Source organism: Solea senegalensis, linkage group LG5 (genome assembly GCF_019176455.1).
Source record: "Solea senegalensis isolate Sse05_10M linkage group LG5, IFAPA_SoseM_1, whole genome shotgun sequence".
NCBI classification, from domain to species: domain Eukaryota; kingdom Metazoa; phylum Chordata; class Actinopteri; order Pleuronectiformes; family Soleidae; genus Solea; species Solea senegalensis.
In genome coordinates, this window is record NC_058025.1 from 279,467 (window position 1) to 300,428 (window position 20,962).

Here is a 20,962-nt window from a genome sequence, read left to right on the forward strand (position 1 = left end):
GTCGGTTATTCCAACACTTTTATTTGATCTACATTTTTCTCCCTGTTTTTTTCTTCACTTTTCTTCATTTACTCTAATCCTGCAGTTTCCGTGCTGAGAACGAACGTAAAGGAACAAATAAATGAAGTTTGACTGATTTTGACTGAAAGTGTCGTCTGTCCTCTCAGCTGCAGTTCGTGCTTGTGTCCACACAGTGTCGCTGTTTCTCTCCTGCGGCTGTGGCAGAGACTGACAAGAGAACGTGTTCACAAACCTGCGGCAAGCTGACGAAAGTAAACACGATCATAAATCAGAGACCGGATTTTCAAGTGCTTTACATTTTTCAAAATAAGAGCAAAGGGTAAATTATTTTTAACTAAAACTATTGAAAATATATATATATGTTCTCTCCTAAAGCTGAGGATAAATTTCCCCCGTGATACAAACATAAACCTTCAAAAACATGAACGGACAAGTAAGTAATATACATTTACAGCAGAAACAAATGATAAGTAAAGAAATACAGACTGAGTAGGAAAAGTCAAAGATCCACACAATGAATGTAGAGTTCTAGACTTCCAGTTTCATGAGATTCAATTGTATCAAGTGGTGAGGGAAAATCGAGTGAAAGAGTAAATCAGAGAGATTTAGTTTATGTTGTTTATAAACAAAATGACAGATGACAATTATTATGGGGAAACCCTTATCCTCAAAGGAATGAGAGGACAATTTCAAGATAATTATTATAAAAACAACAACAAACGTATTATTCATGACAGACTAGAATTACACACTTATTACAACATTTAGAAAATAAATAAATGGACGAAAAGACAATTAACATTTTACAGTAAAAATTTAAGCTGAAAGTGATCAGAGTAATAAGTAAAAAAACTGCGCGATTTAAGAAAAATATATACATTTATACATAAATATACATTTGTTTCAGCAGAGAAAAAAAAACGTTAAACTAATTTTACGGGGTGTTTAATTGTGAAAGTCACAGAGCGGAAGTGACACGTCGCCGTGTCCGTTAGCTTCACACGCGTCTCCTCAGCGTTCCTCCTCCTGTGAACCGAGCGGAAAGCAAACGCTCGTCACGTCGTTTCTCTGTCATCAAACGTCTGTGAATCTAAACTGAACAAACTCGCGGGTGTCGCCATGTCCGCGCGTGGAACGTTTGTCTGCGTTAAATCGCGTTTCTTCACCTTTTCTACAAGTTTCCACGCGATATGAAGGCAACGCGCGTGATTCGTGTGTCTCAGATTTGTGCGCTGAATCATCGCTGAAGACGCGGAGTTCGCGTGGAATCAAGAAGTAAATAACGTCCATTTATTGTTTGTTTGTTTTTTTAGCTGCGACTTCACTCGAGTTTTGTGATTCTGATTTAAAAAAATGGCGTTTTTCGTGAAGAAGAAGAAATTTAAGTTCCAGACTCATCTGACGCTGGAGGAGCTCAGCGCTGTGCCTTTTGTTAACGGAGTTCTCTTCTGTAAACTCCGGCTGCTCGACGGAGACTTCGCCGCTACTTCATCCAGGTAAACACAACAAACGTCTACACAACAAACTACTACACAACAAACTACTACACAACAAACTACGCCAATACAACACACACAAACGACACAACAAACTACTACACAACAAACTACTACACAACAAACTACTACCCATAAAATACCATACAACAAACTACCTCCAACACAAACTAACTACTACACAACAAACTACTAATACAACACACAATAAACAACACAACAAACTACTACACACAAATCAAATCCAACTAATATAATACAACACACACAACTTACATAACAAACTACTACACAACAAACTACTACACAACAAACTACCAATAGCCAACACACACAAACCATACAACAACTACTACACACAACCAACTACTACACAACCACCAATACAACACACACAAACGATACAATCACAACTACACAACAAATACTTACACAACAACACACACAAACGACATAACAAACTACTACACAACCAACTACTAATACAACACACACAACGCACAACAAACTACTACACAACAAACTACGCCAATACAAATACACACAAACACAATAACAAACTACTACACAATAAACTACTACACAACAACCACGCCAATACAACAAAAAACAACACAACAAACTACTACACAACAACTACTACACAACAAACTAATAATACAACACACACAAATCCACACACAACAAACTACTACACAACAAACTACTACACAACAAACTACGCCAATACAACACACACAAACGATACAACAAACCACGCCACTAAAACACACACACACAAACGACACAACTACTACACAACAAACCACGGCACTAAACGATTCTGAATTACACAAATTAATAACAAACTTAATGAAAATGCACAAACTATACTAAATTACACAATAAACTACACTATAGTAAAGTGAAACTCCTCTGTTGACGTTTCACCCTGAAAAACTACATCAATGATAAAAGTGATTTTATTATCATTAAGTTCACGTTCATAATTGTTTAATACAAATACAACAAATGTGTGAATGTGTCAGAGAAATTCACAATTACACAACAAATGTGAATGTTCGACATATTATATATGTATGTATGTGTGTATATATATATGTGTATATATATATATATATATACACATGTATACACTAAATAACACAATGTCACAAAATGATGTAAATGTACAATACGCGATGAAGTTGTCACTAAAGTAAATTGTGTTGTGTTGTTTCACAGTTATGATGACACTGTTGTGAAAACAGCTGTGACTGACGTTCACTTAGTGACTTCCTGTTAGTTCACGCGTTGATGCTGTGGCGTCGCTCGTAGACCTGATGTTTGTTTGAGTTCAAGCAAACTGTGCTTTCCCAGGATTTCACTCGTCATCAGCTCAGCTCTTCCTCTGACTTTTCTTCCTCAGTTTTGTCATCAGCAGAGATGATCTTCCTCCTCCTCAGTGGAGATTATGTAACATCTCAGCTCCTCACTCTCACTCTCACTCTCACTCTCACTCTCTCACTCTCTCTCCCTCTCCCTCCCGAGGATCAGGCGAGGTCTCTGCAACACACACACAGACACACACGCACACATGCACACACACACACACGCACACACACGCACACACACATTGCACACGCACATACACGCACACACACACAGACACACACTTACACACACGCAGCACGCACACACACACACGCACGCACACACGCATGACACACACACACACAGATGTACACACACACACACACAGACACACACACACCACAGAACACACACACACACACAGATGTACACAGACAGACACACACACAGACAGACAGACAGCTGACAGACGGCGTCTTTGTACGAGGCCTCGTCTTGTTGTGGTCAGGCTGTGGTGGAGTCACGTGTCTGTTGTGGTTGACCTGTGACCTCTGTGACCTCTGTGACATCAGTGTCATGTCAGCGCTTCAGAAGCTGCAGTAAAATCAGGTCGTCGGTGGAGTGTGTGTGTGTGTGTGTGTATGTGTGTGTGTGTGTGTGTGTGTGTGTGTGTGTGATAGTGGTTTACAGACATCAGATGAAGACGTGATGGTGTTCTTCAGGTGTTGCAGGTGTGCTGTGATGGCTCCTCCCTGTTCTGGCTGCAGGTGTCAGTCACTGTGTGACTTCCTGAAACGACCGGTGTTTTATATTTAGAAAAGTGAGAAATGAATAAACGATAAGTGACTGAATGAACACTTTCATGGTTTTCATGAAGGATGTGAGATGATGCAGTAGAACATGGACGACTATTTGTGGTGATGTAACCTACTTACTGTCTCACACACACACACACAGAGAGAACCTTTGTGTTGTTGGCTGCACTCGTACGTTCACAGTTTCACTGATAGAACACAAACTGTGCTGTGCTCTTTGACTGCAACACAATCACACACACACACACACACACACAAATATCCAGCTTTCATCTTTCTGTGTGTTAGTCACTGGTTTCATTCATTTTCTACATTGTCTAGAAACAAGAAAAACAACATGTTCCCTAAAATAGAATACAAATGTAATTAAACCCAGCGTTGAGAACAAAATGTCATTACTGAGCTCTTGTGGAACATGTTGAAGTCACAGTTCTCTAAGTTTAGACTTTCACTCAAACACCACAGCGGTGACGATTCATGTCTGTGGAATTCTGGGATGGTTGTGATTTAAATGTTTAATACAGATTAAAACTCCATCGTTTAACTAAGAGGAATCTGTGTTAATCAGTGATAACAGCGTGTTTTTCACACTGTCTTCATTTGGCAGAAAAACAGGAATCCAGTCTTTGTCAGCGCTCTCTCCGTTTACATTACGTTTACATTTTTAATAAACACTGAAGCAGAGAGAGAGAGATGAGTTCACAGAGGTGGGCGTAAATGTTCACGATGTTCAAGTGAAAGAAATGAAGAAGTAGAAAAGTAGCAGAGAGAGGCATGGTCTTGTGTGATCGCGATAGTCTCGCGTGATCGTGATAAGTCTCGTGTGATCGCGATAAGTCTCGCGTGATCGCGATGGTCTCGTGTGACCGTGAAAAGTCTCGCGTGAGAGTCTCACGTGATTGCTTCAGTGGAGCTAACAGCTAAGCTAACATAGCAGGTGTTCAGGTTTATTTTGTTTCCTCAGAACAACATAAAATCACTGTCCTCTTCTTTTGAGGATGATGATGATGATGATGCTCTCACAGCACCCTCTGCTGGACACCTGTGAGCTCGCGTCTCTCAGGCGTCTCTTTAAACTCCACTGTGACCCGGGTCACAGAGAGGACGACACTCGGTTAACGTCGTTTACTAAACTTCTTTCCTCAGGAACGTGATTTCAAAAGTGGATTTATGGGAATCCACTGGAAAACTGAAGGTTACGTAAACATCTGCAGCAGGATCAGGTCACACCCTGAGGCCCAGAGTGATGTCATCATCACCATCATCATCATCATCATCACAGCAGCAGAATGAGGTGCCTTATCTCCTGTCCTGGCTCTGTGGCCCCCGGGGCCCCAGGGTCACAGCAGAAACACAAACGTCAGCCAGGCTGGAGGACGAGGAGGAGCAGGAGGAGGAGGAGGAGACCGTGGCACTCATTAAAGCTCCAGTCTGTAACTTTTAAACATAAACACTCATGGTCAGATGAGTTCACACAGAGTGGATGGAGTCTCTCGGCTCTCGTGTTTAGCGCTCGTGTCGCCCGGAGACATTCCCCTGCTGCACCCAGGAAGTGACGGCGGCAACAAAATGCACACAGGCTGCAGTTTGACTGAAAACACAAAGATCAAGTAAAGTAACACAACATCATCCTCAGTAAATCGTGTTTATGAAAAGAGACAAACTAAGAAACAAAGTTACGTTTAAATCCAGACGTTTGTTGGCAGCAACTACAGCGACACATAAACACACACTCGACCACAGAGACAGCCAACGTGTCCCTCCTCCTCCTCCTCCTCCTCCTCCTCCTCCTGAGGCCCATCCTTTCATCATGGACTGGAGTTCTACCAAATGTTATTTCAAAGACAAAACATCTGCGTCCAAACACTGTTTCATCAGAAACCTGATCAAACATGAGCTCAAACAGAAACACGAATAATCAGATTAGATTTAGTGATGTAGAACAGGCTCAGGTTCCTACATCATCATCATGTGATCAACATGATCTTAAACTTCAGCTCTGTCTGATTGAAGATTCATGTGAATAAAAACAAACGCTGAGGAAGTGAGAGGATGAATGACTTACATCACAACAGAGGAACAGGAAGAAGAGGAAGAACCAGGTGCAAAAGAGAACGACGTGTAACAAGAGACACACGGATGACACACGTGGTTCACCACGGAAACCAGAGTCTGCTCCTACGTCACTACGTTACATGATAAACATCTTTCATACACTGTCAGTGTCTGCTCTGTAGGGGGCGCTCATGTTCAACTGTGTGGGGAAAAATACACTGTAAATATACACTGTAAATACACACTGTAAATACACTGTAAATACACACTGTAAATACACTGTAAATACACACTGTAAATACATTGTAAATGCACTGTAAATACACTGTAAAATACACTGTAAATACATTGTAAATGCACTGTAAATACACTGTAAAATACACTGTAAATGCACTGTAAATACACTGTCTGTAAATGCTCTGTAAATGCTCTGTAAATACACTGTAAATACTGTAAATACACTGTAAAATACACTGTAAATGCACTGTAAAATACACTGTAAAATACACTGTAAATGCACTCTAAAATGCACACTGTAAATACACTCTAAAATACACTGTAAATACACTCTAAAATGCACACTGTAAATACACTCTAAAATGCACACTGTAAATACACAAAATACACTGTAAATACACTGTAAATGCACTGTAAAATACACTGTAAATACACTGTAAATGCACTGTAAATGCACTGTAAAATACACTGTAAATGCACTAAAATACACTGTAAATACACTCTAAAATACACTGTAAAATACACTGTAAATGCACTGTAAAATACACTGTAAATGCACTGTAAATACACTCTAAAATACACTGTAAAATACACTCTAAAATGCACTGTAAATTCACTGTAAATGCACTGTAACGTCCTCACGTGTTGACTGAACGTCCTGAGTGAAGAGATAGAAGTGTGTGTGTGTGGGTGAGAGTCAGTAATCGAACAGGACGAGCAGCTTCTCAGCAGCTGTTTCCTGTTTTCCTCTCACTTTTCCAGCCGTTTTCCAGCAGTTTGCTGGGAACTCTGTGTGTGTGTGTGTGTGTGTGTGTGTGTGTGTGTTGACGTGATTCCTCTGGTTTCAGTCCAGATAATCAAAACACACGCCTTCCTCTCCATGAAGCTACGTGTTACAGCTCCAGTCTGTGACCCCGTAACAAACTACGTAACTTGTTCTTAAACTTAAACACGGAAGGAGCTAACGCTTTACTTCCTGCTCTGACGACGCTCGGCTGAGCCGATGCTAACATGTGACGTCAACAGACTGAAGGTGTCGTCACTGAAGAGTCGTGAGACATCAATGTCCAACTGTAGATCAAAGTGAAACAGGTGGACAGCACCATCGTCACCACGTTCACTTGGATTTCAGTTCAATGACTGAAGGACTGAACCATTCTGTCAACTCATCCGAACTAAAGATTCTAATGATTCTAATGATTCACTTTCACCCAAAACAACTGCTTTACAAGTCACTCGTTTGTTTGTGTCGCGGAGGAAACCACGTCACCACAGTTTCGTGCAGACGTGCTGTGATGACCCCGCCCACGCAGAGGAGGAGTTATGTCGTACAAAACAACGTGACGTTGTGACGGTCATGTTTGTTTGACTGTGAGCAGCAGAACTCAAAATGAAAGGGCGTATTTTTAAGGTCGTGTTGTCGAGAGTTCGTCCTGTGAAAGTGTGTGTGTGTGTGTGTGTGTGTGTGTGTGTGGAAAAGGCCTGGCAGGTCAAAGGTCATGTTGGTGTCAGCGTTGTTGCCTGTTCCTGCTGCTGCTGCTGCTGCTGCTGCTGCTGCTGCTGCTGCTGCTGCTGCTGCTGCTGCAGAGCGCGTCTCTGGATCTGGCGGGCGAGGTTTCCATGGAGTTTGAACAAAGACATCTGGACCGAGAATGTGGCGGGGTGTGTGTGTGTGTGTGCGCGTGTGTGCTGTGTGTGTGTGTGTGTGTGTGTGCGTGTAGTGCGTGCGCGTATGCGTGTGTGTGTGTGCGTGCGTGCGTGTGTGTGTGTGTGTGTGTGTGTGCGTGAACATGTTTCTGCTGTGAAACGTTTGTTTGTTTCAGTCGATCAGACTGAGCCTTTCATTTATTTAAACAAGAAACCAAGAACTTTAAAGTGAACGTAATGTGATTGATTTTTCAAGACAGGGACGACGTCAGATTAAAGGGAGAGCACAAAGAATTTACAAGCTGCAGCATCATAATCTGAAATATTCTATTAATCCCTGAGGGGAAATCTCTTCTGTTACTGCATCTCCAAACAAGAACAGAAAAAGTATAAAATATTGATTTATTTATTTAACCAACAAAAGTCATTGTGATGAAGAGTGAGAGCAGGATGTACAGATTAAAACAGATTAGAACACTGCATAATCTATGACATATAAAAAAGAACATTTACATGAAAAATCAAAAAAATTACATATAAAAGAATAAACAATATTCAAGACTGAATAAATGATATACCATTATACACTATATTAACAATAATCTCCAAAATATAAACAACAATCTACAGGATATAAACAATAATCTGCAGAATATAAACAATAATCTCCAAAATATAAACAACAATCTACAGGATATAAACAATAATCTGCAGAATATAAACAATAATCTGCAGAATATAAACAACAATCTACAAAATACAAACAATCTACAGAATACTGTATAAACCACAATCTACAGAATATAAACAATCTCCAGAATATAAATAATCTCCAGAATATAAATAATCTGAATATAAACAATAATCTACAGAATATTAACAATAATCTACAGAATATAAACAATAATCTACAGAATATTAACATAATCTGAATATAAACAATAATCTACAGAATATTAACAATAATCTACAGAATATTAACAATAATCTACTGAATATAAACAATAATCTACAGAATATAAACAATAATCTACAGAATATAACCAGTAACAGAAAAGTTAGTCTAAAAATAAGTGAGTTTAACAAAAAAAAAGTTTCTAACTGATTTTCATTTGCTTCAGGGATTTTTTTGTTCAGTCATTTAAAGAGTTTCTGGATCCTGAAAAATATAAAAAGACATAAACAACATTCAATGTGCGACAAAAGAAATAAAAAATAAAATAAAATATAAGTGCAGTGTTAAGACTTGAAGAGGAAGAAGAACTCTTAACTGTGACATGTGATTAAACTGAAGAATACCCTGAAAAATACACACATAATTACACAATATTACATTTGATACAAAACAGCTGACAATAAAAAGAAGAACTGTAAGTTCTTCAAAGGAAAAGTTTAATTAGAAACGTTAAAAGAAAATCACACATGTCCCATGTGTGTGTGTGTGTGTGTGTGTGTGTTCGTGTGCGTGCGTGCTGACAGAAGTGTCTGATTTTAAGTTTGAGATGAGATAAAATAAAATAAAAAATAAAAGCAAAGTTGAAATAAAACATGAAATAAAAGAAAGAAATCAGGGTTCAGTGCGACGTCTGCGTCCGTCTGTCATGGTGAATTTTACAACCCGTGGTCTTGAGCTGTGGGCAGTGACTGAGAACAGAACCAGAAGTGAACCCTCGCTGGTGTTTTGTGGGAATCCTTGTGGGAATCATTGTGGGAATCCTTGCTGAATCCTTGCTGAATCCCCGTCTTCTTTTGTCCTCTTGTTTTCACAGAGAGGAAGTTCAGGAAAACTGCGTTCGCTGGAGGAAGAGATTTACGTTTGTGTCCAAACTGAGCGCCAACCCTCACACCGGCGTCCTGGATCCGTCTGTGTGCAGAGTGTCCGTCAGGAAGGTTCACATCATTTCAACCTCTTTCACTCAGAGATGTGACAGCGTCTTTATACGTCTGTATATCTGTGTGTGTGTGTGTGTGTGTGTGTGTGTGTCACTTCTGACAGCAGTGGGAACATACTGTTTATTATGTGTTACCATGAGTTTCTGCACAGTACAAACATCCACTGGAGGCTCTGGGCGGAGTCAGATCGCCAGTCTGTCAGTGAACATGACTTTGTTAAATGTTTAATAGTAAATATATTATAATATCTTCAAAAAACTCACGGATCGGATCCTTTTTCGGATCAGCAAAAAAAAGTCTGGCACAATGTTTTCGCTGAAGTGGGTCCGTGACGGCGCACCGTCGTAGCGGTCGTAACGTGGCTCAAGCACTTTCAGCGTGTGTTTGAAGCCCTCGTTTTGCACAAGCGAACATGTCCTCATGTCTGCACCTATAAACACACCGATAGTGTTTGTGATGTCTGCTTAAATGTCGCGCTTGTTGAGCAGCCTTCGTTTTCCCTCCTGTCAGTGAAACACCGCGGTGATGTCTTGTGCCACAGTGTCTACACACCGTCACGGTTTTATTCGTCATTATATTTGACAGCAGGGAAGTCAAAATGCTGCCATACAGGGGATTTAAATGACGCGCGGCGTTCAAGCTCCTCCGCTCGCCATGACCATGTGTAGACTGAACATGCGCACACCTTTTTTGTTCATAAATCAATCCGCGGATCACGTGTGTGCCGAACCGAAGATATTGAATAAGAAGCTAATAAGAAGCGATGACTAAGTTCTAACGCGGCTCTGCTCTTCACACACATTGTTGTCTCATGACTCTTCAGTGACGACACTCTCTGACCGATCAGTGACCTTCAGTCTGATGACGTCACATGTTAGCATCGGCTAACGTCTGATGTGAAATGAAACATCTGGATCTGTGCTGCAGAGGTCTGAGAGCGTGCTCTGTCATTACGGCTCTCATGTGAATGTGGACACAGCTTCTTCATCGCTCTCTTCCTGTTTTCTCTGCAGGAACTCAAAGGAGGAAAAACGTACTCCAAGGTAAGAGCCGCCGTCTCGTCCACTTCACCTCTCACTTTCATAAACACCAGTGACTGATGATGATGATGATGATGATGACGATGACGATGACGATGGCGATGACGAGCTTCACTTTAGCTTGGGTAAATGTTCGCGTTTCTCCTGACGAGAATCTGCGAAACATCCTGCAAACGCCGACACTTCCTGAGCGATGAGTCACGATCCTCTGAGGTGAAGACTCGCTGTTTCTCCAACAGGAAGTGTTTCCTCTCGTTTCACCTAGGCTCCTTTTAGATTTCCTTTCCTCTAAATTTACCTCGCTTCCCTCCTCGGCAGCTCGTTTCCTTAAATAAACGCGTATGAAAACAGGCGGCTCAAGGAAGGAGAGTGTGAATGTGTCCCTGGAGACGCAGAGACCCAGAGACACAAACGTCCTGTCAACTTATCTGTGGAGGAAACAACACTCAGTAGGTCAGAGGTCAGAGGTCAGGAAATGTCACCAAGAAAACACTCAAGGAAAAAAAATCCACTGAACAAAAGCTCATAAAATCTACATCTACAATATCTACGTCACATGATCACGTCTTTATCTCACTGTGAGAACAGGAAACACACACACACACACACACACACAACCCCCCAGCAGCTAAAATCAGTGATCTTAGGTCCTCTGCTGCCTCGTGTGGTCACTTTCTGTCACTGACGTTAATCTGAACACAGTTTTTCAAAAGCCGAATTTACAAAATCATTTAATCATTTAAAAAAAAATGTGTGCGTGTGTGTGCGCGCGTGTGTGTGCGTTGCGTGTGTGCGTGTGCGTGCGTGTGTGTGCGCGCGCGCGCGTGTGTGTGTGTGTGCGTGTGCGTGCGGCGTGTGTGCGTGAGAAAACTGTGACCTGCTGTAGTTTTGTCTCTGTCAGTCAGTGAAAGTTGAAGCGTGGATTAACGGCTGTTGCTGGTCTTTAACTGAACATGTGCCAGAAATAAAAGCCAGTGAAGACTCTACACTTAACTCTTCCTCCTCCTCTTCCTCAGCTGGGCTTCGCTGACCTCAACATGGCGGAGTTTGCCGGCTCTGGCTCCACAGCTCGCTGCTGCCTCCTGGAGGGCTACGACACCAAGAACACGCGCCAGGACAACTCCATCCTCAAGGTACGAGAGTTCAGTGGAGTTTTGTAAAGAAGCTGATTAAACACGCGTTGTTATGACGACCAACGCTGCTTTTCTCTCAGGTGATAATCTGGATGACTCTGCTGTCTGGAGATCCCTGTTTTAAAACGTGAGTATTTCACGTTTGTCTTTGTCTCAGTCGTTCACTCTGATCACGGATGTTTTTCTTCTTTATTTCTCTTTCTCTTTAATTCAAGTCAAAAAAGAAATAAAAATCTTTTCACTTAACAAACATTTAACATTTGTTTCCATAAATATTGTGACTTTAAATACTTGAGATGTTTCTGTAACATTATTTTGTAACATGTTCTAACTTTTTCTGTTTTTGTTATTTTTTGTGGCTCCATCTGTTTTTTTAAAGCCACATAAAGTCTTTGTTTATCAACTAGAATCTAATCTCAGTCTGTCACAAAGAAGAAGAAGCAGAAGTGAACTCATGTTTGCTGTTCCACTGTTAAAACACTGATAAACTCTCTCTGTGTGTGTGTGTGTGTGTGTGTGTGTGTGTGTGTGTGTGTGTGTGTGTGTGTGTGTGTGTGTGTGTGGTCTCTGCAGAGCTCCCAGCTCAGCAAAGTCCATCTCTGTCCCAGGACGAGGACACACCCTGCAGCTGGACTGTAAGGGGGAGGGGACAGCGGAACCTGCTCCTGCTGTCTCACTGGGTCGATCTGCTAAGCCACGCCCCTCCATCATCAGCTCAGGTAAACAACAAACACACACAATATTTTCTACTTTGTCATTTTTCAGCTTCTTAAATGTGAATATTTTCTTTGCTCCATAAAACAAAGAAATCATCTGAGAACATCATCATTTCAGAGTCAGGGTCTCAGTCAGAGTCAGAGTCTGGGTCTGAATCTGAGTCTGGGTCTCAGTCAGGGTCTCAGTCAGAGTCTGAGTCTGAGTCAGGGTCTCAGTCAGAGACTGAGTCTGAGTCAGGGTCTCAGTCAGGTCTCAGTCGGAGTCTCAGTCAGGGTCTCAGTTAGAGTCTCAGTCAGGGTCAGAGTCTCAGTTAGGGTCTCAGTCTGAGTCAGGGTCTCAGTCAGGTCAGAGTCTCAGAGTCAGTCTCAGTCTCAGTTAGGGTCTCAGTCAGAGTCTCAGTTAGGGGTCTCAGTCTGAGTCAGGGTCTCAGTCAGGGTCAGAGTCTCAGTCAGCCAGAGTCTCAGTCAGGGGTCTCAGTCAGGGTCTCAGTTAGGGTCTCAGTCAGAGTCTCAGTTAGGGTCTCAGTCAGGGTCAGCCTCTGGGGGGAGAAATCATTTTCCAGGAAGAACGATGACTAAACACATGTGATCTGATGTTTACATGATTCAAAAGGTTCAGATCTCAGTCATGTGGTTCAGATCTCAGTCATGTGGTTCAGATCTCAGTCATGTGACATAAAAGTGATAAACTGGTTTGAAGTTTCTGGATGAAAATAATTATCATGACAATGATTTTGTTCACATTGAATTGAAAAGTGAAAAATGAAACCAGATTGTTTTCAATCATCAGACTTTAAGTCTCTGGGTCTTAAGATAGTGGAACTTTTGTCTTTTGTTGTCTTCAGGTCTCCTCGATGAATCAGAGATGAACCACAACCAGAACCAGTCTGGATCTGCAGAAGTCTTCCAGTCTGGTCACTCTCGAAACTCCAGCTACGCCAGCCAGCAAAGCAAGATCTCAGGTTCAACACTTTTGTTTTTACACAAGTTACAGGTCCGACAAGGTCCAACAAGGTCCAACAAGGTCTGACAAGGTCCGACAAGGTCCTAGAACATTCCAAAAATGTCCAATCATTTTAGACGTAGTTATTGGACATTTGGACATCTTAATCTGTTTCATTGTCCAGAGTTTTTACAAAATATTCACCACTGTTTGCGTCTTTAAAAACTTCATCACCTCTTTCATTTCCTCTCACATCTCCTCTGTCTCCTCCTCGGATGTCTCCTCCGATGTCTCCTCTGACGTCTCTCTCTCCTCCTCTGATGTCTCCTCTGATGTCTCCTCTGATGTCTCCTTGTCTCCTTCAGGCTACAGCACCGAGCACTCTTGCTCGTCCAGCCTGTCTGACCTCACTCACCGCAGGAACACGTCGACAGGAAGCAGCACCTCCGGCCAGTGCTTCACTGACTCACCAGCAGAGGGCGACAAGGACGCCGGACGTCCTGAGAGACCGCTCCGACCCCCGCGGCCCGTCTTACCCCCCAACAGACCGTCCAGGTACAAACACAGAGAGGAGAACGGTTCAGGTCCTGGACCAGCTCCAGGTCCAGATCCAGATCCAGGTCCTGGTCCTGGTCCTGGTCCTGGTCCTGGTCCTGGTCCTTCCCTCCCTCCTCACTCTGGTTCTTGTCGGTGTTTCAGGAGGAAACAGGACTCGGTGGAGAATCAGCCGACCTGGGTCAACGACACCCGCATGGACGCCGACGACATCGTGGAGAAAATCGTCCAAAGCCAGAACTTTGCTGACACCAACCACACTGAAGGTAAAAGTGGGCGGTGCACGCGCGTGTGTGTGTGTGTGCGCGTTGGCGCCCCCTGCTGACCTGCTGCTGCCTGTGTGTGTGTGTGTGTTTCAGACAGTAACCTGCGTCTGTTTGTGAGCAGAGACGGGAGCACGTCTCTCAGCGGCATCAGACTGGGAGACAGGTGAGAAACTTCAGTTTTTCTTTCACTTCCTCTGAACAGGTGCAGTGAACTCTGCGTCTGTGGACTCGTGACTGACCGGGTCACGCGCACGCACACACACACACACACACACCCTGACCCTGTGTGTGTGTGTGTGTGTTTACAGAGTGTCTGCAGGTGGATACGAGCCCGTCGTCATAGAGATCCACTAAAGAAAAGGCGGGAAGTGTCACACGTGTGTGGTCAGCTGGTCTGAACGCTGTGACAGGAAGAAGAAAAAGAACAAACAACTCATCCGTTTGCACTGTGTGTGTGTGTGTGTGTGTGTGTGTGTGGGGTGGTTTACAGACATCAGTTTCCTGGTGGAAAAGTGGCTAAACTGAGTGTTCATGTGTTTCACTGAGAGTGAGCCTTGAAAAACTACACCTGAACATCCCATAAACTTGATTCAAATGGAGTTTGTGACACAAAAACACTGAGTTTTTAAAAAACCAATGATCGCTCGTTTGTTTTTTTGTAGTTTCCTTGATTTTGAAGCCGTTCCCTGTTGATCGGGGAGTTGCCATAGAAACCACTCAGTGCCTGTGAAGTTTTCTCCTTCTCTTTTATGAGCCTGAAGCACAGTGAGAGTGAGAGAGTGAGAGAGTTTTTTTGTAGTTTCCTTGATTTTGAAGCCGTTCCCTGTTGATCGGGGAGTTGCCATAGAAACCACTCAGTGCCTGTGAAGTTTTCTCCTTCTCTTTTATGAGCCTGAAGCACAGTGAGAGTGAGAGAGTGAGAGAGTGAGTGCTGGTGACGGTGACGAGAGAAGGTTCATTCCCTGTTTGTTTGTTAGTTTGTTTTGTGACGATTTATCACAAGTCTTTAAACTCTTCAAAGTTTAAACTGAGACAAGTTTGACCCAAAAAGAAAAGAAAAAAAGACAGAGTACCTGTTCTGGGTTTGTCGCTCTCTGTGCTGCCCCCTGGTGGAGCAGTTAGTTTGGATCCTGTTTACTTCAAATGAGATGTTTGACATCCACAACCAGCCGCCTGGTTTTAAGACAGATTCTTCATTTTCACACAGAAGCTTTTATTTTGGTGTTATTTTTAATTCTCCGCTTGTATAAATGTGGAAATCTCTCTCTTTTTTTCCACACGCTCGTCTGAATCAAAATGATAAAAAGTCGGATCAGAAAAGCGGATATTTCCTGTTTCCTGAAAACAGATTAACTGATGATTAATCTCTTCTGATCATTGATTCACTGCTTTTTTCCATTAATTAAAACCAGTTTGTGGGATTTTTCAGCTCCTTAAATGTGAATATTTTCTGGTTTCTTTGCTCCATAAAACCAAGAAATCAAAAACAAAAACATTTGAGAACATCATCATTTCCATGTTTGACAAACACTGATCAGTGTTTTCTGACGTTTTATGAACCAAACAACTCATCTGTTTATCAGGAAAATAATCGATGGATTATTGGATTATGAAAGTCCTAATCTCTTAAACCTCAGTTAAACTGCATTAGGGAAGTAAATGATTCTTTTCATCCTCGTCTTCATGTCGTTATTTTTCTCTCCTCACAGTTTTCTCTTAAGTCGCGTTGTTTTTGTTGCTTTCGTTGCTTTCGTCACATTCGGGGGACGAACCACTGACCGTATATTCAGAGTTTGTCACTATATTTTCTTTTAGTTTATTCTTTTCAAGGATTCATTTAATTGTTGTAGTGTTTTTGTCTGGAGGTTGATTTATAAGCTATGCACAAACGTCACTCGCCTCCTGAAGCTTTTTTTAAAAATGTTCTTAGTGCGTTTAACAGATTCTTCTATTGTAACAAAGCTATAGTATAATAACCTATACGTTTATTAGATGTGTTATTTACTTATTGTCATCTTTGTTTGTTTCTCAGCAGAAATGACGTCTAAACAATAAAAATCTAATCTGACCTTGTGTCTGTGTCGTCTTTTTGTTTGTTTCTTTTAATCTTGAGTCCCTTGAAGGTGACGGTGACCTCATAGAACATGAACTCATTCATATTTAACAAATCAAACAATAAATGGATCAAGTCCATTTTGATAGAATTTCAAACTAAATAAAATCCCACACCATTTTTTGGCGTCTGTCCACCAGCTCTACGGGTTAGGGAGAAACTATATGTGTAGTTCTCTAGGTTCAACAGTAGAGGGCGCTGTCCACAATGCTATTTGATGAAAACGTTTTTGTTTTCAAGTTAAAAGTTAAATTTAATTTTAAAAAATGATATATTTTTTTAATTCTGATCATTTTAATGAAAGTCAGTTGAATGTATTGTGTCACATGGTTTAAATTCACTCACTCACTCATTCATTCATTCATTCACACAGCTGATTTCACCTCAAGTGTTAGCGTAACTACGTCACCGTATCTCATCTACGTCAACTGCGTAAGTTAATGAAGCTAATCATCGCCATGTTCGTTGTTCCAGATGAAAAAACAGGTGAGTTTTTCATCTTAATTTAACTTTTAACTGCAGTTCATCGCGTGATTTCCGATATAAAACACACTTTTAAGATTTTAGTGCAATAATCCGACGTTATTCGCGCTAATTTACTGACGCTAGCGTGCTATCATCGGTGTTAGGTCCCTCCCATTAAAACACCAGGACGTTTGTTAGCATGTTAGCCCGCGAGCTAACATCAGACATAAAAGTCACAGTTTGTTCCAGAAAAATCCACTTTTCTCGTTAAATTTGCACATTTTAACAGATTCTGGAGCAAATGTCTCTTGATGCACTGTATGAATGTGTGAGCAGAGATTTTTAAAGGTTTTAATTAAGATTGAATTGCTGTTTCTCTCCGTCCTGACCAGGAGAGGGCGCTGAGTGACAGACTGTGGTTGAAGTGGAGATTCTGAATCTAACACTCTGACACAACCATGATAATCCAACAGGATTAAATCTCACCTGTTTTTAATATTGTTTAATCATGGCCACACAAACGTACTAAATCTCATCATGAACCATTTGCCGGTTATTTAATGATTCACTGGAAATAAATCTTTTTTATTGATTATACGTTAGTGTAATGGTTGGGGAGTGACCAGTACAACTTCTAATTTGGTTTGAACCTGAATGATCCTTTTAATCCAATAATGACATTAATTTACTAAATGACATCATTTATCATTACACATTTTTATATTAGTTTATTCTCAAAAACGCTTACATTATAATTATCCTGTGGCACACGCCCCCTTATTTTAAAAGAAGATTAACTGGAAATATATTTATGTATTAAAAATATTCATTAGTGATGTAACTTTTAACCCTCCGAGTCCACGTTTAATGAAATGACAGCATTAATGAAAGTAACCAGTGTAGGTTTTTGATTTGATTAAAAAAGTAAACCACAGATCTACTGTAAGAGCAGACGACAGTTGTTCTGCGCTGATGAAACGCTGTGGTTTCCTCTGTTGGCTCACAGATACACTGGTTTCACCCTCTCATGCTGGCTTCACACCAGCACACACACACACACACACACACACACACACACACACACACACACAAACGCCCCCGTGTGAGGAGGAAGTGTTTACTTTTGTTTCGGCAACAATGAAAAACCTCCATAAATATCTTCTGTTTTATCCAGAAAACGTGAAGAAGTCTGTGTCTGTATGTAATGGAAGTTTTCTCCAGTAATTGATTAGGAAAAAAACCAAAAACAAAACCAAAAACATTTGTATTTACATTTTAACATGTACAGTAAATAGTGAAGTCTGCTCCAGGATAACCACACGGTGGTTTTGATGAGTCAAATGAGGACCCTGACTGATGAAAGGGTTTTTTATGAATATTTGAATTAAATCAGTATATTCATAGTTGATCTTTTTTAAAAGGCAGACTTGGATACTGATGTTGTAAAGTTTAGAGAAAACTGTTTTTTTATAGGAGACACAGCAACATCTGTAAACATCTGCAAAATGTCCAATGTAGCAGTTTATAATTTAAAAAGGGACAGTTCAGGTTTCTTTGAGTGGCTTCAATAACAGACAACTGTGTGTGTGTGTGTGTGTGTGTCTGTGTGTGTGTGTGTGTGTGTGTGTGTGTCGATTACCGGTATGACGATAAACCGCGGTAAAATTCCCGACGGATAGTACTACTGTTTCAAATTTTAATTATCGTTAAAACCGTGATTGATTACCGCAACTGATGACCAAAAAACTCAGAGATACTGCTCATTTCCTGAAGAAGCAGCGGCACATGAACGGCACTCGCTCCCCAGTAAAAAAACAAGATCAGAAGTCTGGGCATATTTTGCATTTTTAAATGATGTTGACGGTAAAATAATTGAAGACAAAAAAAAAACTCAGCGAAGGGGGGTAACACTTCCGTGACCACCACCCACAACGTTTCAGCAAGTATAAAGTAAGTCAACAAAAACGGGATTTTGGAATAGTGGGAAATGTCATGGTTTGTCTGTAAAACGTTCCTATTTTCTCAATAAAGGAAACCTAAGTTAAGTGTTACGTAACGTTACTCCTGTAAAAATACATGTTATTGGGCGCTATCAGCGAAAGCGAGTAGTGTGTGCAGACGACACGTACCGTATCAGAGCAAAATATGTTTGTTTCTGTGTTTTTTATTTTATTTTCATGCTGTGTACGACCGCTGCTACTTCATTATTATCCGACAGAGTGAGGACCTGTGTGTGTGTGTGCGTGCGCGCGTGTCAGTCAGTCAGATGATAATTATTAATAATAATAATAATAATAATAATCATCATATAATATAAAATATATTTTTTAAAATAAAACTTTGTTAAACGATTTCAGTGTGTGTGTTCAGTACTTTTTGAACACATCTAACAATACCGTGATAATATTGATAACCGTGATAATTTTGGTCACAATAACCGTGATATGAAATTTTCATATCGTTACATCTCTAGCTGCGACTGTCCCACAAGGGACCAACCGGACCGCATGTGTCTAACAGTCTTTCATGTTTTTTGATGGTGGTAGGAAACCGGAGAGCTTGGGGAAACCCACGCAGACATGCAAACTCCACACAGAAAGGTCCCAGACCAGGAATCAAACCCAGCACCGTCTTGCTGTGAGGCAACAGTGCAAACCACTACTAAGCACAGCACCACCACGCCTTCCTTTCCCTTTCGTTTTCCAAACAGCAGCCAGCATTGCTTCCCTGTGTGAGGAGGAAGTGTCTGAAGCTCAGACTCATCCTCTCATTTTATTTTACTTTTGTTTTTGCAACAATGAAAAACCTCCATAAATAGCTTAAGATTCTGTTTTATCCAGAAAATGTGAAGAAGTCTGTGTCTGTAAGGCTGCAACTAATGGATATTTTCTCCAGTAAATGATTAGTGGTTTGGTTCATAAAATGGAGAAAGAAACCAGAAGATATTCACATTTAAGAAGCTGAAAAATATCATACCTGCTGAATTGTGGTGTTCCACAAAGCTCAGTTTTAGGTCCCACTCTTTTTGACTCTTTCCGAATTGTTTATCTTTTTTAGTTTTTTGTTGATGTTGTAGTTTAGACAGCTGGTGTTTCTACTGAAGGGACGTCCATTGCACTGCAGCCAATAGGAGGCGCCCTCCTGATGAAATGCAAAGCAACAATTTTTTTATTGCTTGTCTCTTTAACAGAAGCCAGGAAATATTCACATTTAAGAGGCTGAAAAATCAGAAAACTTCTTTTAATTAATAAAGGTAAAATAATTGTGGTGTTCCCCAAGGCTCAATTTTAGGTTCCACTCTTTTTACAACTGTCTATTTTGCTCCAAGCTGTTTCTTATCCTTTTTTTTAGGTTAGTTTACAGTTGGACTTGTGGGAGAGTGAGTGGTTTATAGCAGCTTAAGTCCACTATACCCTTGAGACTCTGCGTCCCTTTATAAACCACTCACTCTCCCACACTAAAGTCCATAGAGAAAATCAGTGATTTTAACATCACACACACAGAAGTTCAAATCTTATCTTAGTCTTATTTTGTCACTTCAGTGTTTGAAATCCAACGTTCAGATTGACCTCAGTGACACAAAGTGACCACACGAGGCAGCAGAGGACCAGCAGCTAAAATCACTGATCTTCTCTATGGGGTTTGATGTGGGAGAGTGAGTGGTTTACAAACGTCAGTTTCCTGTTGTCTGTGGTCCCTGCTCATAGCCAGGTTTTCACAGGGGCAGTTGTCTGTTATTGAAGCCACTCAAAGAAACCTGAACTGTCCCTTTTTAAATTATAAACTGCTACATTGGACATTTTGCAGATGTTTACAGATGTTGCTGTGTCTCCTATAAAAAAACAGTTTTCTCTAAACTTTACAACATCAGTATCCAAGTCTGCCTTTTAAAAAAGATCAACTATGAATATACTGATTTAACTCAAATATTCATAAAAAACGTCATCCTTTCATCAGTCAGGGTCCTCATTTGACTCATCAAAACCACCGTGTGGTTATCCTGGAGCAGACTTCACTATTTACTGTACATGTTAAAATGTAAATACAAATGTTTTTGGTATTTTTGGAAACAGGAAGTCGCGTCTTATTTTCATCGGAGAGGGCTCATAGTCAAATGAATTAATTCTTTACCAGAAAGGATGTGGAAAATACAGAAGTACAACCTTCTCCGCTCGTGTGGTTCTTTCAGTGGTCGATTACACACTATTTAAAAT

At 40.9% G+C, this 20,962-nt stretch overlaps 1 protein-coding gene across 1 annotated transcript; it reads left to right on the forward strand.

Annotated features, from left to right (window-relative positions):
- Positions 1–1,030: 1,030 nt before the first annotated feature.
- Positions 1,031–14,719, forward strand: fam102aa (family with sequence similarity 102 member Aa). The gene is made up of 11 exons (XM_044026356.1): positions 1,031–1,517; positions 9,394–9,514; positions 10,531–10,560; positions 11,574–11,690; positions 11,771–11,817; positions 12,264–12,409; positions 13,252–13,368; positions 13,715–13,904; positions 14,049–14,170; positions 14,264–14,333; positions 14,479–14,719. The coding sequence occupies exons 1-11, from the start codon at positions 1,375–1,377 to the stop codon at positions 14,522–14,524; spliced, it is 1,149 nt and encodes a 382-aa protein (XP_043882291.1). The 5' UTR covers positions 1,031–1,374; the 3' UTR covers positions 14,525–14,719.
- Positions 14,720–20,962: the final 6,243 nt, after the last annotated feature.